Below are 24,744 nucleotides of genomic sequence, written 5' to 3' on the forward strand. Positions count from 1 at the left end.
AGCATGAGATGCTCGTAGGCTCCGGTGCGGATGGTTGTAGATAAACCCATCAGCGCTGGGCAAGAGCATAAAACCCTCGTTGATGTAAGTTGTGACTTAATAAGTAAAGTAAAGTTCCTGAACGTACTCTCTTTGTTGTGTGCTTCTCTTCACGCCTCCACGGACACTGAGAAACCAACACGAGAAAGCACAACAAGTGGTGTCAGAAGCTGAGCGTGATTGACAGTTATCAGAGAATCGTGAGTGTTGTGAACTGCTGGGACATCTTTTGTTAATCGATGGACATCATAATCACTGCAAACGCTGTTGTGAAGTAGTATTAAAGACTGATTTTTCACGTTTGGTCGTCGCATTGACCATCATAAACTCACGAAAATAAGAGCTGCACGGAGTCTCACTTCCCCCATCGGAGAGGCGTGGCGCTGGCAGTCTGCCAAAGATAGCGCTGCTGTTGGCTGCTTGCCAACTTTCACAGACACTACAAACAGCCAACTTTCACAGACACTACTAAACAGCCCTGCAAATCTACATCGAAGCTCACAAACCAGAATATATTTCAGTATAATATATATATACAAAAAAAAAAATAAAAAAAAGCAAAAAAATAAAAAAATAATAATAATAATTTCAAGCTAAATTGTAATATAACATGGATGTGAGTGAGTCAGAAGTCCAACTTGGAGCGTCAGCTGCTCCAGACCCCCCACAGTGGCTACAGGCTGTGCTAGCACAACAAAATAAGCAACTTCAACATGCCATTTCACCTCTGCTCCAAAGATTGGAAGCGACGGAGGCTAATTTGTCTGCCCTCACGCAGCAGTGTCATGCCAGTAAAGTAACACGTGGTCCCCACCAACATGACGACTCTACCACACTTGCAGCTGCCCCTGATAGAACTCTTATGACAGATGGAGATGCTACAGGGCCTTCAGATGCTGAACAGCTTTTTGCTGCTGAGCTCGCGGTCATTGATAGACACGTACGGAGCCCAATTAGTCCAACTTCCTCCACACCTGGCCCCGATGTAAGACCTAGAAGCCGTGCACAGGGACCCAGCCATTATAATGGCTCTTTCAACTTGGGCCCAAACATGCACACACCTTCAACTGCTGCAGCACCCACCCATCACCTCACAACCCCGCGTGGTAGAGCTTCAGATGGACCTAAAGCTAAACTTGACACTTACGATGGTAAGGATGACTGGGACTCCTTCATCATTCCTTTTGAGCGCAGAGCTGTCATTTACAGATGGAGTACAGTAGAGAGAGTGGATAAACTCCATGAATGTCTACGAGGAGCTGCTGTCAGATATCTGTGCTCATTACCTGAACACATACGTGAAGATTACTTTCTGCTGAAAGAACAGCTGGCTTTCCGATTTGGCCAGAAAGAACCTCCAACCACAGCACGGAGGAGACTTGGAGAACTGCGCCAGTCTAAATAAACTGTTTCGGAGTTCGCAGAGGAGGTTCACAGGCTGGTCATTTTAGCTTATCCTGGAGTTGACACTGAGCTCAGGGAGCAAATTGCTGCTGATGCTTTTCTCAAAGGGCTGCGCAACCAGAAAGTGGCATACGAGGTTATGAACCGTGACCCTGTATCACTGGATGAGGCACAACGGCTAGTATCATCTTATGAACACAATTTCAAAGCCACACTCGGACGAGACTTTGATCTGAAGGGGAGGACACGTCGAGTATCCTGGGCTGATCAAGACATGGACTCTGATGATGAGCCACCGGCCTTGCAGTCACGTAGAGTGCAGTCACAGCCGGGTTATGTTACACAGCACCAGTTGCAAACACTCATTGATAAAGTTGATAAGCTCCAACTAGCCATAGCCTGCCTGCCTACTTCCTCTTCTGTTGCTCTTCCTTCTTCCATAAGACCCACCCAACAAATAAATTCCAGTATGGCAGTTCAGTCAGAAAGAGGACGTGCAGCTCAGACCTCTTTCAAGTCAAGCAGATACAGACAGCAAAATACCAGCCCCACCAGAGCTTCTAGCGGGCCATGTTTCCAGTGTGGAGAGGAGGGACATTTCAAACGAAACTGCTCACGGTCCCCCAGTCCATCTACAAGTCCCCCTGCAAATACTGTGGCCAGAATGGAGCCCTCAAATCAAAATCACTCCGAACACGCAGAGCAGAGTCCGTCTATTGTACATGTGAGCAGAGCTGAGAGTCGAGGACCCAGTTTAATGATTTTGCTGACTGTTGATGGCGTACCAGTTAATGCAGTTATAGACACGGGTGCTGAGGCTACAATAATGTCTGAAGAGACGTACAGCAAATTACCCGCTAAATCACCTTCAGGACTGAAAAATGTGTGTCTCCGAAATGCAGAAACTGGAAGGGAGATGTCAGCAACAGGCGGAGTGAAAGTGGAATTCAGAATTGGCACAAAGGTGTTGGAGTGGACAGTTTGCATTGCACCAATTCGTGATGCCCTGCTCTTGGGCTTAGATTTCTTAAAAGCTGCTGATTTCACCATACATGCCTCTGGTAAAGTGTTTATGGGCTCTGAACTCATGCCAGCCTATATATCTGAAGGCAAGGGCCCAGACTATGCCATTTCGAGAGTGATGTTAGAAAGTGATGTCACTGTGCCGCCAGAGTGTGAATGTTTAGTTTGGGGTGTGGTAGACGACCCAAAACCAGAACTCCCGGCTGTTCTAGAGCCTGTTAGCCTGGCTGATGGAGTGTCTTCAGGCAGCATCATGATTAACATGGAACAGAGGATCCCAGTCAGGCTATGCAATGTCACAGCTTCCAGTAGACCCTTATTACGAGGAGTCTGTTTGGGTGTGCTCATCGAAGCATATCCTGATGCTCAAGAGGAGGGAGATAGAGCCTATTTAGTTCCAGGCGATGCTCCATTGTATGCAAAAAGTGGGAACTCAGTGCCACAAGATCCTGACAATGAGCCTCCTGATGAACATGACATAAGAAGGGTGTCGTCACCAAACGCTCTTGACCTTCCAGAGCACCTCAGACAGTTGTTTACTTCTGCAAGCGAAACGCTCACTGAACAGCAACAAGAGATGTTAGTAGCTCTGCTGAGTAAATATCAAGCAGTTTTTGCAGCAACTGATGATGATCATGGGAAGTTTTCTGCTTTGCAGCACAGCATAGACACAGGAATGTCTAAGCCTGTTCGACAGCCAGTACGACGTACCCCTTTAGGGTTCTGGAATGAGGAGGAAACGCATCTCAAGAAAATGCTTGATTCAGGTATTGTTGTCCCCTCAAGCTCAGAATGGGCTTCCCCTATTGTCCTTGTAAGGAAAAAGGATGGGGGGGGGGGTCCGCTGGTGCGTAGATTATCGCCAGCTTAATGATCTTACCATCAAGGACGCATATCCCCTACCAAAAATAGAGGAATGCCTGGACGTGCTGGGTGGTGCAAAGACATTTTCAACACTTGACCTTCAGTCAGGATATTGGCAGATTGAAGTGAATAAAAAAGACAGATCCAAGACTGCTTTTGTGACGAGGTATGGACTATATGAGTACACCAGAATGCCATTTGGTCTATGTAACGCACCCAGCACATTTCAGAGGGCCATGGAGCTGGTTCTACGAGGGCTGCAGTGGGACACTTTACTAATATACCTGGATGACATAATCATCTTTGGTGAAGATGTGGAACAGTGTATGGAGCGCCTAGCAGAGGTTTTTCAGAGGTTGCAGGAATATGGACTAAAGCTGAAGCCCTCAAAATGTCAGCTGCTAAGAGACGAAGTCCTGTTTCTTGGTCACGTTGTGAGCAGCGAAGGAATTAAGACCAATCCAGCCCTCATTAGTGACGTTAGGAACTGGAAGACCCCAACCAGTGTCCAGGAACTCCAGTCTTTCCTGGGTCTGTGCAACTATTACAGGAGGTTTGTTGCCAAGTTTGCTGAAATCACTACACCCTTGACAATGCTACTCAAGAAAGGGAGTCCCTTCTCCTGGGAAGAGGAGCAGAACAAGGCCTTTGAACATCTTAAAAGGAGCCTCACAACTGCACCCATCTTGGTGTTCCCAATTACATCTGGACAGTTTGTCCTGGACACTGATGCGTCCAACCAGAGCATCGGAGCAGTGCTCTCACAGTTACAGTGGGGGGAAGAGAAAGTTATCTCATTTGCCAGCTGTCTCCTCACACCAGCTCACCAGAGGTACTGTGTCACACGTAAAGAACTCTTAGCAGTTGTCAGGTTCACAAGACAGTTCCGCCACTATTTGCTGGGGTCTAACTTCTTACTCAGGATGGATCACAGCAGTCTAACGTGGCTATACCGGTTTAAGAGACCAGAAGGACAACTGGCTAGGTGGCTTGAAGAACTCAGTCAGTACAATTTTGTCATCGAGCATAGGCCAGGTACACACCATTCCAACGCTGACGCTCTGTCCCGAAAGACTCTGAATGAAGAACCTTGTGACTGTTATCAAGCAGGAAGAGAGCTAGATAGCTTGCCATGCAAGGGCTGTCGCTTCTGCCGAAAGCTCCACCATCAGTGGGCCAGATTCGAGGAAGATGTCGATGATGTCATCCCCTTGGCGGTAAGACGCACACACTCCCTTGACCGTCAGAATGAGGGTAGTTGCACTAACACTCCCAGTGATGTTAATGAAGTAGGTGATGACAACCCAAGTCCTTCCTCAAACTGGCTGCAACCGCTGAGTCCCGAAAGTCTCAGGGAAGAACAGTTAGCTGACCCAGACCTTTCAGTTCTCCATAAATGGATGTCTGATGGTTCTTTGCCTGCTAAGGAAGAGGTCATGATGCAGAGCCCTGCGGTTCGCAAGTACTGGCTGTGTTGGTCTCAAGTAGAGATGCGAGATGGGGTCCTCTATTACCGGTGGGATGATGTCAATGGAGGTATGTCATCTCTGCGCTTACTTCTTCCTGTTTCCCTGAAGACTGAGGTTCTCCAATCTTGTCACAATCCAGCACAAGCGGGTCATGCAGGGGAGGAAAAGACGCTTATGCGCCTCCGCAGGTGTTACCTATGGTACAATATGGGGAACGATGTACGCCTTTTCGTCAAGAAGTGCCCACAGTGTAGTTCCTGTAAAACAACCAGTCCAATGGGGAGGGCCAAGCTTCAGAACTACCAGGCTGGAGCGCCAATGGACAGACTACACCTTGATGTCCTAGGACCATTTCCAGAGTCCAAGACAGGCAACAGGTACATCCTCGTTATAATTGACCAGTTTACTCGCTGGGTAGAGGCATTCCCTGTCCCCGAACAAGGAGCTGAGACAACAGCAAAGAGGTTGGTGTTTGACTTCATCTCACGCTTTGGGGCTCCCCTTGAGATTCACACAGACCAAGGACGGAACTTCGAGAGTTTGCTCTTTACAGAGGTTTGTCGTCTGTTACAAGTAACCAAGACCCGGACCACACCATATCATCCGGCTTCGAACGGGCAAGTGGAAAGATTCAATAGAACGCTCTTGCAGATGATACGGTGTTATGTGGACCAAAGTCAGCGGAATTGGGATGAGCATCTTCCCTTACTCACTGCAGCGTACAGGAGCACTGTCGATCAGCGACAGGTTTCACACCAAATCAGCTGATGCTGGGGCGAGAAGTTTTCCAGCCACATGACATCTGGCTAAGGATGGACGAGGTTACCAGAGAAGCTAAAGGTACACCTGAGTTTGTTCAGGAACTGCAAGCTAACCTTCAGCAGGCTCATCAAGTAGCGCGCCAGAACTTACGCTCCGCTCAGACTCGCCAGAAAAAGGTCTATGACTTACGAGCCAGAGAGAAGTCCTACCAAGTAGGTGATCTTGTGTCAGTGAGGGTCAGTAGCAGGAGAAAGGGCTACAGTCCAAAACTCCAACCCCCATGGCAAGGGCCATTGGTCGTCACAGCATGCCTTGGACCAGTGCTCTACCGAGTCAGGGACAGACGAAGTGAACAGGTACTGCATCATGATCGCTTACAACCATATCTAAGTGACCACATACCTGCCTGGATGCAGCGTCTGCGACACAAATACACCTGCACCGAGGAAGGCTCCCTGGTTCCAATCACTGCTCAAGTACCTGTTGTCACAGGGGCAGAAGCACCAAACCCATCGTCCTCTGACAACTCTGTGTCGGAAGAGCCTCTGACCCTGCTTGGAACGGACTCTAACTGTGACCCTATTCCCTGTGGAAAAGTGGGGACGAAGACAAAAAGGGGGCGACTTGTTCGAGCCCCAAGTCGTTATATGGACTAAAGAAGAAAATAGAAGACAACAAAAAGTTAACTGTTCATCCTCAGTGGTACAGAAGGGACTCTGGAGAGCTAAAAAAAAGGGGGGGTGGTGTTACAGTGTTAGTTCAGTAAATACATTGTTTGTTACGGTTATTTTACTAGTATACGTAATGTGTTCTTATTAGCCAATCAGATGTGGCTACGTCATTACGTAGGGATTAGTTGACTGCTTGTTTACGTTTAGCATGAGATGCTCGTAGGCTCCGGTGCGGATGGTTGTAGATAAACCCATCAGCGCTGGGCAAGAGCATAAAACCCCCGTTGATGTAAGTTGTGACTTTCTAAGTAAAGTAAAGTTCCTGAACGTACTCTCTTTGTTGTGTGCTTCTCTTCACGCCTCCACGGACACTGAGAAACCAACACGAGAAAGCACAACAATATATATATATATATATAAAATGAATTTACAATTTTATTAATCCGTTCATATGTTTAACCCGTTCACACGTAAATTTAAAATATTCTGGCTGACCCCCCAGCGTGAGTTTTTCAAGGTGACCGTTATTTAGAATGTGTCACTTTATGGTTTCCATGGTGACGCGTCATTGCTTGTCACGTGACATACCGCAGCAACAACAGAGCTGAATGAATGATGATCTGCTTTTATGTCATTTTTCCTTTTTTATTCAAAATATTCACAAATTTGTTAGATATGGCATGAAATATCTGATATTCCGATTGTCAAATATATGCAAGTGGAAGTGTTTTGTTTTTTGAACACCATTATAACGATCGCGTTAGTTGAGCTGTATGCGCGATTGGCACCGCCAAATTAGTTTGTGCCGCAGATGCAGTTCAGAGAATCGGATCTGTTGGATTTACAACAAGTGAATTCATCCACTTCTCCCGAAATACATAAAAGTAAGTGGCAGGTGAACTGGGAGAAGAATAGAGTAAACTTTAAAGTTACTTACACAATGTGTATCTGATATGAATAAAACTAATTATAATGGAAAGGATTATTATTGCCTCTTCCTTTGACATCGGTGTGTATTTTACAAACTCTAAATGTATTGTTTTTTTAGTACTTATGTCTGAAACCTAAAACAAACATTATGTGGATGAAAACACTGAAAAGTTGTGATATATGACAGCTGAGCGCGCCTGTCTCTGGCTCTCAGCTCCAGCCAACGAGCGAAAGCACATTTGAATTTAGCAGTTGATCACGTCATGCACTGACCGTTCTAATCCAAGCGTGCCGCACAAGCCCTGAAAAGTGAAGCCAAAACGTCTCGATCGCCCCCCGGTGACTGGTCCTAGTATAGGTCATAAGCCCCGCCTCCCCATGTTATTCAACGGGACGTGAGACCAACTAAACAATTAAATTACACTTCAAATATCTTTTTTCCAAAGGTGGTTTCTTTCATTTGCTGTCGTTTTTATCACGCTGATGTAAGTTCAAGTGTCTGTTTCAAAAATAAGATGGTTTTTAGTTAGTTACGTGATGCGGTGGTGTAACGTCATGATTGACAGCTGTGATTGACAGGTTCTCGAGCGAAGTAGTCACTGAAGCACCAACGGACATTTTTTTCGGGATCTTCGGAGGACTGAGGAGATTGTATTTACTTTATTTTAACAAGCCTCTTGTCGTACTGCAATCAATTTTTTAAAAAGTGTGCAGAATCCACTCTCCCTGAGTGCATTCTGCGAGAGTGAGGGCGGAGCGTTGATTTCGCGGCTTTACTTCCTGCTCACTACTGCGCAGGTCTGATCCCGAGATCGCTACTGTGCAGACTCAAGTTCCAATATGTCAGCGCCATATCGGGACTCTGGCGGCTTCAGTTCTCATCAATGGAAGAGAGCGAAGGGGCGTCGTCCATCTTTTTTTACAGTCTATGTTCTAATCACACCGGTGCTCCAGGGACCAGCCTAGACTGATCACACCGGTGTGAGCGTACGTGCGAAAGGGTTAAAAAGAAGAAGAATGTATTTATGTAAATTCAAATATATTTATATATGAAATGTCAGATTTTTATTTATTTTTTTTAGCCTACGTAATTTTTTGGCGGCACCCCTGACACAGTCAGGGGGCACCCCAGTGTGCCGCGGCACCCACTTTGAGAAAGGCTGATCTAGACATACTATATTACTACAGTGACATTTAACCCATCCATATTATTGCTGCGGAAAGAATCAAGCTTTTGGGGTTATGCATGGTCTGTTATAGTAATTTGTAAGTTTCTTTTTAATGTTTGATGGTTGAAGGGTGAATAAATCTCATTGTACCCAGTAAAAAAAGAAAAAAAAAAGAAGCATATTGTGTTGATAGAGTGAACCTTTCGCTGATTGTTTACAGTTTAACAGAAGATACTCCAATAATTTGCACAAAGCATCATGGGGCGTAGAAAAAAAGTGGATAAAGACCTTTTGTGCAATAGAAAGCTTCTGAGGAAGTTAACGTTTTTTCAAGGAACCAAAGATAGCAATAAAGAAACTTTATTTTTAATAGTCATTTCATGAAGTCTGTAAAAATGCACACGTTTTTTTGGCCACCAACAAAAATGGGCACTGAGATATGATGCTGCACTCAATATTTTAATAAATTATAAAATGGAAGTTTACTCCTCCTGTATTTCAGCCGAGGCATCAATATTTGATGTTCAGATTTTCTTGTTCAAACGGCTTTTCGCTTTATCAAATTCTCAGGTCAACGAATTAGATGTTTTTAAGAAGTTTGGCAACTATAGAGGCAGACAAAAATTCAGAGCCTGAGAAACTAAGTAACTTTGATATTCAGAAACATTTCCATTCTAATGAAGTGTGTGTTACCTGTGCCTCCTCGCGTGCGGAGCGTTCCTTGGTGTGTTGCTGTGTTGACCCCTCCGAAGACGGTCACTCCCTGCGTGACCCCAGTGGCATGGAAGTTGTTGTAGTTGGGAATGGCGGCGACCCCAGTGACCCCACTGAAGCTGGGGTAATGCTGTGGCGTGGGGTCAACACCATATCGATAACCTACTCCGCTCTGAGACAAGCTGGTGTCCCGGTCCTCTGTTAACTTAGCAGCCTCTTTGTCCTTACATTGCACACAGCCCATCCTCTATGATCTATGAAATGAAGACAGAGAGAGATTAGGAATAAACTACCTTAAGTACACTTTAGCATACTTTATCATAAAAAAAAATATTATATTATAATTAAAAGAACATACTTAAATGCAAACTGAATGTACTGATTTCGAACACTTAATGCGATTTATAATTAAAGCTACACTGTGTGATATTTTCCCCCATCTAGCAGTGAAATTGTATATGACTACCCAGTGAATATTAGTTTCTGTTCCTTTCAATTTCGAGGGCGTTTTAACTCCTACGGTGGCCGTATTATTCCAAGATTAACATGGCTTCCAGTTCGACTTCATCCAATTGCGCCTTTAACTATCACCTGTGATCCGTCACAGCACAGATTTATGTTACAAGGTAAACAATACTTTTTCACCATTGACGTGAGGAAAAGTAACGCAAGTTATACTAGAGGTCGTTCTGCCGTTATGCACAACCATGCTATGGTTAGACAAGCAACTATAAAACTTCGAATTTACACAAATAGGCTTAATTACCTGTCGAGAAGAAAGCAGGCAACTTCGGCAAAATTTATCACGATATTTTTTTTATATCAGTCGATATTGATAATTATCACGATAAATGTCAAATCTTTATTTCTTTCAAGTTTAAAGGCAGATTTTTGCTCCTAAGTGAAAGTTGTAGAAACCAGAGCGTTAATTGTGGTTTTAAACTACTCTTTATTGTCAGAACATATCATGAACACTTGCCAAACAAGTGAACATTTCACAAATCTGAGGTAGAACATTCAAACATTTGTCAATTTTCCTTAACAAAATAAATATCTAAATAGAAAAATTAATTTCTTAGTTTCTGCATGTGCTAATTTTTATTTGGTAAAATGTGATATTCTGACTGTTTGAGTTTTATTAAAATTACCCATTGGTCATCCAGTATCATGTATTTAGATCATGATAACCACAGATAAAACCAGGCATAGCCTATAGCTCCTCACTATCATGGCAAAATGTAACTTTGTTTTCTATGGTATTTGAATGAAAAACAGTAGCCTAATACATTATTAAATACTGTAATTATATTCCATTAGTCCTTTAATACATTGTCTACATTAATAATATAATACAATTCAATAGGTATATCCCACATTTCATGGTGCAGTTAATATTACTAAGCTAACGTCGTTACAGTAAATCCAAGGTAAATGATGGGAATTTGTAGACGGAAAAGTCTTCTGACTGTATCGTTGCACACAGTGTTTCTCCTGTTTGTCAGCGCTGTTTCATCTGCCTTTAAACTGGTTTAAATCAAGGAGACAATTGTGTTCTTCGCTGAATTCAAGCGCTTCTCACTGGATCTCGTGACCGAGACCGATCAGAGTAAACGCATCTGTTCTAGTGAGCTCGCGCTGCCGTCTGGACTTTGACCCGAGCGGATAAATGGGCCGTGTGGCGCGTGGTTCAAATGAGTTTCGTTCCACTTTTGGCGCATAAACATTATCGAACATTTATCGAACTCTTGATATCGTTTTATCAAGAAAAATTATATCGCGATAATTATCGTTATATCGCCCAGCCCTATCCTCCATCAGCAATCTTTCAAATCTGCCGGCAGTCGCTAGTAATCTCCCCCTCAAATTCCTCTCTGAGTCACTGAGTGTAAAGCACGAAAGGCGAAGCTTGAATTTACAGGTATGTCCCTCTTTGGCTAATGTAGTTTCAAGATGGAGGGGCAACATGGCGACCGGCATTCGAACCCCTCACCCGTATGTACTTTCAATGGCAGATTATAAACTTATGAGAATACTTTATTACTTGAAAGAAGTAAATATACATTAATGAGCACATATATTTTTGAAAGAACTAAGTGTTTTTTGCTAAGAATCAACTAAAAAAATTACACAGTGTAGCTTTAAATGAAAATGTTTCATTGTTAAAATTTACATGAAATACAACTAGTTGATTTTGAGTGCTTTTTTGACACACTTAAGTAGTACTTAAGTATATCTTTATATTTAACTTCATAATTACTTCTATTGTCTGTGAAATATGGTTAATGTGTACTGTCGAATGTACTGACATTTATGGTAAACTAAAATATACTTTGTCATGTTATTACTATTGAAACTTGTATGTCATGCATTTGAATATATTTGTAATTAAACATTTGAAGTGGCAATTTAGCACATACAAATTATATAAGTGTAATATTGAATAACACACTACAGTTAAAATGATAAATATAGCTGCAAACAGCAATTAACAGGGTTTAAAGGGTTAGTTCACCCAAAAATGAAAATTCAGTAATTACTCACCCTCATGTTGTTCGAACCCCGTAAGACTTTCGTTCATCTTCGGAACACAAATTAAGATATTTTTGATTAAATCTGACACCTGGATAACTCCTCCACAGGCTTCTAAGGAATCGAAACTTGCTGGCCCAGAAAAGTTGGTAAAGACATCGTTAATAGTTGAATAAAGTCGTTATTTTTGTCGTTTTTTGCGCACAAAAAGTATTCTCATCGCTTGATAAACTTGTGGTTGAGCCACTGTAGTCATTTGGACTATTTTAACGATGTCTTTATTAACTTTTCTGGGCCGGCAAGTTTCGATCCCATAGAAGCCTATGGAGGAGTGAGCCAGCTCTCAGATTTCATCAAAAATATCTTAATTTGTGTTCCGAAGATGAACATTACTTCATTGTACTGTGATTACTGACATTTTTACATGACTTTATTTTTGGGTTAACTACCCTTTAAGCGCTTTAAGGCCTTTAAGCACGTAAAAAGGTATTATGTTTAATTTAGCAAGCCTGTAACCACCTAGATCATAGTTCAGTTCAGTTCAATTTTATTTATATAGCACATTTAAAAACAATCATAATTGACCAAAGTGCTTCACAAGATCCAACAAAGAAACAAAAACAAATTATTATACAGACAATATCACACAAAGTACAAACAAAATAACCAACAGGTCAAGATATCAAAGCTCAACTAGAATTGAAAGCCAAAGCATAGTAATGCGTCTTAAGCAAGGACTTGAATGTTTCAATAGTCTGAGCTTTTCTTACATAAATTGGTAGACAATTTATTTTGTAATAATTTATTTTACCTCCACCACCACCCTCCTCCTCCTTAACTGCCGACGATTTTGCGAACTTCTTCACCAACAAAACAACAACTATCAGCAGTCAATTCTCAGCTCCACACACACAGGAACCCAGACTGACCCCTTCCACAGCCAATACCCCTCTGTCCTCCTTTTCTCCGCTAACCGAGGAAGAAGTATCTACACTTCTCCTCTCCAGTCACCCTACCACCTGCCCTCTAGACCTCATCCCCTCACACCTTCTACAAGCTATCTCTCCCACACTTCTACCAGCACTCACACACATCATCAACTCATCCCTCCATACTGGCACCTTCCCTACAGCATTCAAGCAGGCTCGGGTTACTCCACTGCTTAAAAAACCAACACTAAACACATCATTTGTAGAGAATTACAGACCTATCTCTCTCCTACCATTCATTGCAAAAACACTTGAAAGAGCTGTTTTCAACCAAGTAACATCCTTCTTGTCTCTAAACAACCAGCTGGATGTCAACCAATCTGGCTTCAAGAAAGGGCATTCAACTGAGACTGCATTTACTGTCGGTCACAGAAGCCCTACGGATTGCAAAAGCTGCTTCCAAATCTTCACTCCTCATCCTCCTGGATCTGTCTGCTGCCTTCGACACTGTGAACCATCAGATCCTTATGTCCAGCCTCTCATCACTGGGCATCACAGGAACTTCACTCGACTGGTTTGAGTCCTATCTCACAGGTAGGTCCTTCAAAGTCGCATGGAGAGGCAGGTATCCAGAGCACATCAACTGACCACAGGGGTTCCCCAGGGTTCAGTTCTTGGTCCCCTCCTCTTCTCCATCTACACTACATCACTGGGACACATCATACAGGCACACGGTTTTTCCTACCACTGCTATGCTGATGACACACAACTCTTCCTCTCATTTCAACCAGATGATCCCACAGTAGCTGCACGGGTCTCGAGCTGTCTGGCAGACATCTCCACATGGATGAAGGAACATCACCTGCAGCTCAACCTGGCAAAGACTGAGCTGCTCGTCCTCCCTGCCAATCCATCTCTACAGCACGACTTCACCATCCAGCTTGATTCATCATCAATCCCCCCATCAAGGTCGGTCAGAAATCTGGGAGTAACGTTTGATGACCAGCTGACCTTCACAGATCACATTTCAAAGACAGCTCGATCATGCAGGTTTGCGCTGCACAACATCAGGAAGATCAGGCCTTTCCTAACTGAGCACGCAACACAACTCCTCGTCCAGGCCCTGGTCATTTCTAGGCTTGACTACTGCAATGCTCTTCTGGCCGGACTTCCAGCATGTGCAACCAAACCTCTTCAGATGATCCAGAATGCTGCAGCTCGTCTTGTCTTCAACGAGCCCAAGAGGGCCCACGTCACTCCTCTGTTCATCTCTCTGCACTGGCTACCTCTCGCTGCTCGCATCAAGTTCAAGGCATTGACGCTTGCTTACAGACCTATCACAGGCTCAGCTCCCTCCTACTTTCACTCGCTCCTACGAGCCTACATCCCTACCAGACGCCTACGATCGATCAACGAGCGACGTCTCGTGGTTCCATCACAGAAAGCCACAAAATCACTTTCCAGAACATTCTCATTCACAGTTCCATGCTGGTGGAACACTCTCCCCATCCTCATCCGGAATGCAGAATCCCTGACAACATTCAAAAAACAGCTGAAAACCCATCTCTTCCGTGAGCACTTAACTTCATAAAAAAAAAAAAAAAAAAAACTTTCCCTTTAAAACCTCACTTATCGTGCTTATGCTACTCTGAATAATGCCTGAACTTCGTATTTTGAGCACTTCTTGCGTTGTTGTTTTTTGCCTCTTCATGATGACTCTGATGATGATAATTTAGTCCTAATTTGTAAGTCGCTTTGGATAAAAGCGTCTGCTAAATGACTAAATGACTAAATGTAAATGTAAATGTAAATGTAGACCATTCCAGATATTAGGAGCAGCCACTGCAAACGCTCTGTCACCTTTGTTTTTTAGCCTAGATCTGGGCACATCGAGGAGCATCTGGTCGGAAGACCTCAGTACTTTGACAGGTGTGTGGACATGTGCGACAACCCACTTAAGATTTTAAAAACAATTAATGCAATTTTAAATTTAATTCTAAAACAAACAGGAAGCCAGTGAAGTGAGGCCAATACTGGTGTAATGTGTTCACGTTTTTTGGTCCCGGTTAAAGGTCGAGCTGCTGCGTTCTGCACTAACTGTAGCCGTCAAAGTGATGACTGCTCCAATCCGGCATACAAAGAGTTACAGTAGTCTAATCGTGACGTAATAAAAGCATGTATGACTCTTTGCGTAGCATGCATTGCTTGACCTTAGCCAGAAGTCTCAAGTGGAAGAAGCTAGTTTTAACAACTGAACTAATTTGTTTGTCAAATTTAAAAGCACTGTCAAAAATTGCACCCAGATTCCTGGTAAAAGGTCGAATATGGGAACATAGAGTACCAAGAGCATCTGCACATTCACTTAAATGTCCCGCACGACCAAACACAACAATTTCGGTCTTTTTATCATTGAGACATAGAAAATTCTGATCCAACCAAATTTTGAGATCACTCAAGCAGTCTAACAAAGGTTGGATGTTGTTCTTCTCATTGTTTTTTACAGGCAAATAGATTTGTACATCATCTGCAAAACAGTGGAAAGAAATGTTATGTTTTAAAAAAAAATGGACCCTAAGGGCAGCATGTACAGGGAAAAGAGCATGGGTTCCAGAATGGAACCTTGGGGAACTCCACAAGAAAGAGGAGCAGCAGATGAAGAGCAATTCCCAAGGTGGACAGCAAAACTCCTATCTGTCAAATATGATTTAAACCATTTCAGGGCCGTACCCGTAACGCCAACACTTTGTTCGAGTCGGGATAAGAGGATAGAGTGGTTGACAGTGTCGAAGGCAGAAGTCAAATCTAAATTGACTAAAACAGCTGATTTTCCTGAATCAACTGCTAAGAGAAGATTGTTATATACTCTTAGAAGGGCGGTTTCAGTACTGTGGTGGGGTTTAAAACCAGACTGGAACTTTTCATAAATGCAAAAATCATCTAGAAATGATTGCAGTTGATTAAAAACTACCTTCTCCAAGACTTTAGATAAAAATGGGAGTTTAGAAATGGGTCTAAAATTAGAAAAAAACGAATGATCCAGATTTTTCTTTTTTAAGAGGGGTTGCACGATTGCATGTTTAAAAGCTACGGGAACACACCCTGAACTGAGAGATGCGTTAACCAAGCTTAAAATACTGGAACCAACAATGTTAAAACCATCTTTGAGTAATCGGGCAGGGATACTATCCAGCAGGCAGTTTGTAGGACGGAGCTGCTTAACTATGTCAGAGAGAACATGTAATGTGACTGGCTCAAACTGCTGGAAGACAGCTTGGCATAAAGATGGAACCGAGGGGTCACTAGTAAATGCAGATGATGAAAAACTCAGGCCAGCAATTTTATCTATGAAATATTTCAGAAAATTTTCACACAACAAAGTGGATGGCACAACACAATCTGTTTCACAAGGGTTAACAAGAGAGTTAAACACTTTAAAAAGAACCTGAGGCCTCTGATTATTATTAGCAACCAGGTGAGATAAAAAAAAACAAAAAAATGTTTTTGCGGATTTAACCGCTCCCTGGTATTTATGTAATGTGTCCTTTAAAATTTGAAATGACACTTGAAGTTTGTCCTTTTTCCACTTTCTCTCAGCCGTTCTACAGGCACGTCTGAGAGAGCGGGTATGGTCATTTAACCAAGGTTCAGATAGCGTTTTAGTGCGTTTTTCCCTTAGTGGGGCAACAAAATCTAGTATTTCAGTACAGGTAGAGTCAAAGAGGTTTGTGAGTTCATCCACATCAAAAATACAATCTTCAAGATTGTACAGCACTGAGTCTTTAAAAGCAAAAGAAAACTGTGAGGCAGTTAGAGGGTTAATAGAACGCACACTGCGTGTGGAAGCAACAGTCAAAGTGTCCAAGCAGGGGACAACTATAGTAAAAACAATGGGTAGATGATCCGACATACCAGTGTCACATATTTCACTAACGGCAACATCTAAGCCATATGACAGTATGAGGTCCAAAGTAGGACCTTTTTCGTGTGTCGGACCAGTGACAGACTGCATAAGATTAAAAGAATCAATAAGATTAATAAAATCCTTAGACATCGGTCTGGATTCGCAGCATACATGTATATTAAAATCACCAACAATTAAAAAGCGATCATATTTTAACGCAATCCCAGCCACAAAATCAGCAAAGTCCTGAATAAAATCCTTGTTAAACTTTGGAGGTCGATACACCACCGCACATAATACAATCACTGGGAAATTTAACTCGAACAACTGCAGCTCAAAGCTGGAGCAGCTGTCAAACAGAATCTCTCGACATTGAAAAGTACACTTAAACACAGACGCTAGCCCTCCACCTCTACCTGTGATCCGAGGGGAGCTGAGGAAGCCGCATCGGGGAGGAAGAAGTTTGGAGAAAGACGTAAGATCGCCATCATGGAGCCAAGTTTCCGTTAAGAACATGAGATCCAACTCCCGAGAAGTGAAGAAGTCATTGAGGAGAAAAGTCTTGTTGGCTAGCGATCTAACATTAAACAAAGCCAAACGAAGAGTTTGATCCTCACTGGCTGTGGCTGCAGACGCCACACGATCTAACGGGCGCAGGTTCGAAAAATCCACACCACCACCTCGGTGGATCCGAGCCCGCCTGGGAGAAGATGGCACCGTCAGCAGATGAGCCTCGGAGATAATCTGTGGGTCAGGGAAAACAGGACACAACCAGCGATCTCTCATCCTCAGCAAACGCCTGGCAACAGCAGGAACGTAGCATCCATCAGGACACGTCACACAGGTGGACGCCAGGTAAGCCTTGAGTCGTACCAGTGCACCTCCGCGTTTTCCCCGTCTCCTGTAACGTTTCTTGCGGGGAAGAACAACAGCAGGTGAACGGCGCAGATACTCCGGTATGTCCGACAGCAAAGGAGGCAGTTTCGAGGTCCAGCGGTCTCCCAAGTCATGTCTTTCAGACAATACATAAACAATTATTCGAATGTTGAAAAGTGTATGACGATCATAAACGAGCAAAGCAGAGACATCTTGACAATATGTACTGATAAAAAAGGCGATAGCAAACAGCAAACTAAGGAGATGCGACAGAGACAGACGGCTTGCCAAACATTCTGGCGCCATCATGACACGTCACCCGTCATAGATGAAAGACCATTTACAGACAATACAGGCAAATTACTAAGGACATATATGGTGTAAAGCTTTTCAACAGTTATCGAGGTTGAGCAAAAAAACCTAGGACTAGTTTGCGAAAGTAGATTTTTGAAATAATCTCCAATATTTAAGGATTCATTTGATTGATGGCGGCGGTCCCAGAGGCAAAGTTGCTCAGAATGAGGAGTTCTACCATATGGAATGAATGTGATGGACATGTGCGAAAAATCCTGTGATATACAATCCTTTACGGACGTGAAAAATGCGAAGAACTGGCTTGGCTCCATTCAGGCGGTAAACCAAGGACTAGTTAGCAAAATCCAATCTGAGACATTTTGTCCGCCAAGGAGACAAGGATTCCAATGATATAAGACACTTGAACCTGCGACGAACAGTTTAGGAGTTATGAGTTATTGCGTTCTGTACTTTTGATCACTGTAGTGCCACCATCAGGCCGATTGGGGCAGGCCTCTGTGACATTGTAGATGGTGTGAGTACTGCCATCCCTCAAAGTTTCAAGTCTCTACGACTTACGGTTTGGTTTGGTCTGCCCGATCACTTTTAGGTAGAATGCTGATCCTTGGAAATTCTAACAATTACAAAAGGTTTTCAAGTGCTACACACTTGAGCCTTGAACCCCTAACAAGTACTTTGTGCTTTAGTAATAGAACTAAGACAAAAGATAAGTAAAACTTTTAATTTTACATTATTACAAAGTGCACCTATTAAACATGTACTTTATCATGTTAAAAACAGTCATAAAGTGTACACTTTTTAAGTCAAGTCAAGTCATTTATATAGCGCTTTTAACAATGTAGATTGTTCCAAAGCTGCTTTACATTGATAATAGGAAATTAAAGCAACAGATTTTTTTGGCTTTATAGCAGCTCTAGAATAAAGTTATTGTCCAGCTAAAGTTAGTTTGATTGATCCACTTCCGTCGAACTTAAGGGCCGCTAACACAACACCGTTTTAACAGAAAACTCTTAAGTTCTCTGTGCACAAACTTCAAAAACGCGAACCAGTGAGAACGGCGATGGTAATGTGCACATGCACATTACGAGTTCAGTCTATAGGTATGCGCGTTTGAATATATGTGCGCAGGCGTGTAGTCCTTCCCTACAAATCAACCCTCAACATATTACCTGTCTGGCCTTAAAATTTATAATACAGAATTTTTAATCGCTTCCACGTAGCCACGCGAACCGGAATGATCCCGACAATGCTTTATCTGTAGATAGATAAAGGGAGGGGAGGAAGGCCTTCACAGGGGAGATACTAGTTGACATTTCAGGACTGTCGCGTCCAGGCGCAGGTCCTTCATCAGATCTGGATACGGCCTGGATCCGGCGGACTGCGGTAAACCTCGGGATAAACAGAGAGACTAATATTAGCGTAGACGCCATTCTTCTTATGATGTAACGAGTACATCAGGATTTATGGGAAGTGCTCCCGGTTCTGGCTGACCTAATCTATGCAGCCTAACATTGAATTATAAAAGTCTATAGTGTGTTATGTGTATGCTAGGTCAAAGAGATGTGTTTTTAGTCTAGCTTTGAACCGACAGAGTGTGTCTGCTTCCCGGACAATGTTAGGAAGACTTTTCCAAAGTCTTGGTGCTAAATAGGAAAAGGATCTACCGCCAGCAGTCGATTTTGATAATCTAGGTATTATCAACTGGCCGGAATTTTGAGATTGCAATAGACGTGAAGGATTATAATGTGTTAAGAGCTCGCTCAAGTACTGCGGAGCTAAAACATTTAGTGCTTTGTAAGTAATCAGCAATATTTAAAAATGTATATGATGTTTAATAGTAGGGCTGAACGATTAAATCGCACTTAAATCGAGATGGCTTATCGCGATTTTAAAATCGCAAAGGCTGCGATTATTTTTTATGCGCAGCTTGTCATTGATGTACGGCTCTGTAAACACTGCTCCATCTGAAAGCACTGTGAGTTTGAGTCACTTATAACGTGCATTTGAAAAAAACAACATGCGTCAAACATCTTTCCAAAACATGAGAAGCATTTATGAACCTCTTGTCCAACAACAGACAACATTTAATAACATGCATTTACTCCAAACTCACTTCATAACGACAGTTGAGCATCCTTCTGTGAGATGATGTGCCTTCTTACACAGAATAAGGCAGTCGTGTATTTATAAGTCATGTTTAATCAAAGCGTTTCAATCTTCTGTTTATTCGGCTACAGCGATAGGGATTTCCTGGAATGATGTGCATTAATGTACTTCTGCGCGGGGCATATTTATCGTGTCTGCCTGAGAGCGCCCTCTGGCGTTCAAATGGGGCAGTATTTACTACCAATCGGCCGCACTCCACTGACAAGTTGCGCATAAAATAATCGCAGCCTTTGCCAAATCGTGTGCGGTTTTATTGCGATTAATCGTTCAGCCCTATTTAATAGGGAGCCAATGCAATGTTGACAGAAATTGAGCGTCAGCGTCAGTTCTGGCAGGCCAGGTAGTCAAGACGCTGCTAATGCTGTTTGCTAAGAACACTGTCCCGTCAGCTGATCTGCTCCAGCTGAGCTGCATTAGCTCGTTAACTCCCCTCGCTGCTCAATGGCCAAAGCTCAAACAAGGCGCCCTATTTAAAGCACATTCAGTTTGCTCATACATGCTTGCTGCTCGCTTCTGCTGATCTGTACGCTGGTAAAAAGTGTTTAATTCCTTCATCTAGCTTGTTTCTCAGAAGATGGCTTAGTCATCTCTTCATAGCGCTTACACTGCAGACTGTCAAAACAGTTCAAAGTCAGATAATTCTAGGTAACAGCATGTTTTAGCTATTGCAGTCTTGAATAGTCATTTCAGTAATGAATTAATTTTTACCATTATATAAATTGCTAAATTAGGGTGGCTCAGACGACACCATTCGAGACACTCAATTTCTGTTTTGGGGGGAATAGCTCATCTAGTCAAAATAATGTGAGAGCCCTTATGCTGCTAGTGCATCCCCTCATGCTGATAATGCTGTCTCTATATGCTGCTGCTATCTCCTCATACTGCTGCTGTCCCCTGACTTCTGCTATTCATGAATGGTCAGGGGACTCATCTGATCAGAACATACTGCTGCCCCCTGACTTCTGCTAATTCATGAATGGTCAGGGGACTCATCTGATCAGAACATACTGCTGCTGCTGTCCCCTGATTCTGCTAACTCATGGGTGGTCAGGACTCATCTGATTATAACATATTGCAAATTATCCGTATATTCGTAGATCTCAGAGGATTGCCAGGTGTGGTTTTGTTTGGGGGGATATTTTAGCTCTCACAGTCCTAAACTGTGTGAGCGTTCCCTAATGCTGCTGCTGCTGTCCTCTGACTCTCTGCTATTTCATGGTGCTCATGAAAGGTCAGAGGACTCCCTGAACAGAGCCATACCGCCAAATTTCAATTCAGGAACATCAACTTGTTTGCAATCTATTCAATGAAAATTCTTTATTTTTATTGTCTGTGTGTTCTTGACTTAATGGACCTGACAGAACTGGGCTAATATGGTCATACTTCCTGGTTCTGGTAAGAACTCGAGCTGCTGCGTTTTGGACCAGCTGTAATTTGTTTATTAAGCGTGTAGGGCAACCACCCATAATAGCATTACAATAATCTAGCCTTGATGTCATGAACGCATGGACTAATTGTTCTGCATTTGTCAAAGAGAGCATATGATGTAATTTAGATATATTTTTAAGATGGAAAAATGCAGTTTTACAGATACTAGACATGTGACTTTCCAATGAAAGATTGGTATCAAAGAGCACACCCAGGTTCCTAACCGACGACGAAGACTTGACAGAGCAACCATCAAGTGTTAGACAGTATTCTAGATTATTACGTGAGGAAGTTTTTTGTCCAATAATTAGAATCTCAGTTTTTTCAGAATTAAGTAGTAGGAAATTACTAGTCATCCAATTTTTTATATCACCTATACATTCCGTTAATTTAGTGAGTCGGTAAGTTTCATCAGGGCGTGAAGAAATAATGAGCTGAGTATCATCGGCATAACAGTGAAAACTAATTCCATGCTTCCTAATGATATCTCCCAAGGGTAGCATGTACAGAGTGAAAAGCAACGGTCCTGGTACTGAGCCTTGTGGTACGCCATACTGAACTTGTGATCGATAAGACATCTATTCATTTACTGCTACAAACTGATAACGGTCAGATAAGTATGATTTAAACCATGTTAATGCAATTCCACTAATGCCAACATAATTTTTGAGTCTATTTAAAAGAATGTTGTGGTCAATAGTATCAAATGCAGCACTAAGATCGAGTAACACTAATAGAGAGATACAACCACGATCGGATGATCGGAAGAGCAAATCATTTGTAACTCTAATGAGAGCAGTCTCAGTACTATGGTACGGTCTAAATCCTGACTGAAAATCCTCACAGATATCATTTCTTTCTAAAAAGGAACATAGTTGTGAGGATCCCGCCTTTTCTAGTATCTTTGACAGAAAAGGTAGATTCGAGATCGGCCTGTAATTGACTAATTCTGTACGATCAAGTTGCGTTTTTTTAACAAGCGGTTTAATCATAGCCAGCTTAAAAGTTTTTGGTACGTATCCTAATGCCAAAGATGAATTAATGATATTAAGAAGAGGATCTATGACCTCTGCAAGCATCTCTTTCAGTAGCTTAGTAGGTATTGGGTCTAACATACATGTTGTCGATTTAGATGATTTAACAAGTTTAACTAATTCTTCCTCTTCTATAGCAATGAATGAATCAATTTTTTCCTTAGGGACACTACAATGCACTGCCTGATGCGATACTGTAGTAGACGGTTGCATAGTTATAATGTTATAATATCTCCCTGATATTATCAATCTTGTAAGTGAAGAAGTTCATAAAGTCATTACTGCTGTGCTGCTTGGAAACTTCTGGGCTTGAAGCTTTATTTTTCGTTAGTTTAGCCACTGTTTCAAATAAATACCTAGGGTTTTGTTTATTTTCTTCTAATAGGGTTGAAAAATAAGCAGATCTAGCAGCTTTTAAGGCCTCTCTGTATGCAATCGCCTCTCTGTATGTTTCTGTCGCAATATCGAGTTCTTCTAAGCTATCTGGGATGCTGAGATGATGAAACTGATCAGGAAGATTATTAATAAAGCAATCTTTAGTGGCAGAAGTGATAGGTCTAACATATTTGTAACACTTTCCCCGGCTTTGCAGCCTTGGGTAAATGAAGTTTACACAAGACTAGATAATGATCATCAACATTGATTCCGTGTGATAATATTAGATCTAGGGTATGATTACAACAATGAGTAGGTCCTGACACGTGTTGTCTAACTCCAATAGAGTTAAGCATGTCTTTAAATGCCAATCCCAATGCATCTTTTTCGTTATCTACATGTATATTAAAATCACCAACAATTATGACTTTATCTGCAAGCAGTACTAACTCTGATAGAAAGTCAGCAAATTCTTTTATAAAGTCTGGTGCCCTGGTGGCCTGTATACAGTAGCCAGCACAAATCTCAAACGTGATTTATCATTTACACTATATATTGCTATATTAAGCATCAACACTTCAAAAGAATTATATTTGAAACTAGACTTCTTAGTAATTAGTAGGGCTGCACGATTTGGGGAAAATGTCATATTGCGATAATAGAGGTCAATATTGCGATTGCGATATGCGATATAATAAACAAATGGTTTCATGAGTCAACTTGCTTGGTTCTCAAGGAAAATAAATGCATACACAGATTAGTGATAATCTGCCTAAAGAAAAAAGTTCTTTAGTCAAGAGCAGTGAGTGTTTTTCTCTGTTCCCTTTGTTCTTTGATTAACTTTAGCGACAGATATAATTAGTGGCTACTGTGTAGGCTACTGTCCCTTTAAGACCAGCTGCTGCTGTCAGAGACGCGGATCTCACACGCCTCATTCTCTCACGAGTCACAACTCTTCACGTTCATCATAAGACTACTCTTATGTTATGAAGATACTCGACAAAAATACATTTTGGCATAATTGTGTGTGTTATTGTTCGTTCAAGCTCGAAAGAGAACTGTATTCTGGCATGCTGTTTTGTGCGCACGCACGATATTAGCACGAGTCTTTCTGTGTGTCACAGTCAGGACATTCACAGGCAGCGCGTTCATTTAGGCATACATGTGTGTTGTTCGTTCTACCGCGAAAGAGAACTTGATACTGGCGCGTCTGTGGGTCGTGTGTGTGTGTCAGGAGGACATTCACTGACAGCGTGTTCTTTTTTGTCTTATCGCGCATGAATGGTTTAAAAGCATTTGCATGAATAAGAGCGGGATCATGTAACACTATAGCCAAAGGATGCCAAAAATTAACAGATGCTGCGTTAACAGCGCTAATTTGTTTATTTAATATAAAATCGCAGCATTTTGCGTCATATAATCGCGTAGGCTTGACATCGCGATTGCGATACGATTAATCGTGCAGCACTAGTAATTAGTAATTTTGTAACTATATATACAGTGGGGAGAACAAGTATTTGATACACTGCCGATTTTGCAGGTTTTCCTACTTACAAAGCATGTAGAGGTCTGTAATTTTTAGCATAGGTACACTTCAACTGTAAGAGATGGAATCTAAAACAAAAATCCAGAAAAATCACATTGTATGATTTTTAAATAATTAATTTGCATTTTATTGCATGACATAAGTATTTGATCACCTACCAACCAGTAAGAATTCCAGCTCTCACAGACCTGCTAGTTTTTCTTTAAGAAGCCCTCCTGTTCTCCACTCATTTCCTGTATTAACTGCACCTGTTTGAACTCGTTACCTGTATAAAAGACACCTGTCCACAAACACAATCAAACAGACTCCAACCTCTCCACAATGGCCAAGACCAGAGAGCTGTGTAAGGACATCAGGGATAAAACTGTAGACCTGCACAAGGCTGGGATGGGCTACAGGACAATAGGCAAGCAGCTTGGTGAGAAGGCAGCAACTGTTGGCGCAATTATTAGAAAATGGAAGAAGTTCAAGATGACGGTCTATCTCCCTCGGTCTGGGGCACCATGCAAGATCTCACCTCGTGGTGCATCAATGATCATGAGGAAGGTGAGGGATCAGCCCAGAACTACACGGCAGGACCTGGTCAATGACCAGAAGAGA

General features: G+C 42.3%; 1 protein-coding gene across 3 annotated transcripts in view; it reads right to left on the reverse strand.

Annotated features, from left to right (window-relative positions):
- Window positions 1–24,744, reverse strand: part of fynb (FYN proto-oncogene, Src family tyrosine kinase b) — a 196,492-nt gene that overhangs the window by 52,536 nt on the left and 119,212 nt on the right. For all 3 annotated transcript variants that reach the window (XM_084432811.1, XM_084432810.1, XM_084432812.1), the window contains exon 3: window positions 9,025–9,299. In XM_084432811.1, the coding sequence (XP_084288937.1) occupies window positions 9,025–9,289 (265 nt within the window). In that variant the 5' untranslated portion in view covers window positions 9,290–9,299. The remainder of the gene's footprint in view (window positions 1–9,024; window positions 9,300–24,744) is intronic.

This window comes from Rutilus rutilus (assembly GCF_951802725.1).
Source record: "Rutilus rutilus genome assembly, chromosome: 15".
NCBI lineage: Eukaryota > Metazoa > Chordata > Actinopteri > Cypriniformes > Leuciscidae > Rutilus > Rutilus rutilus.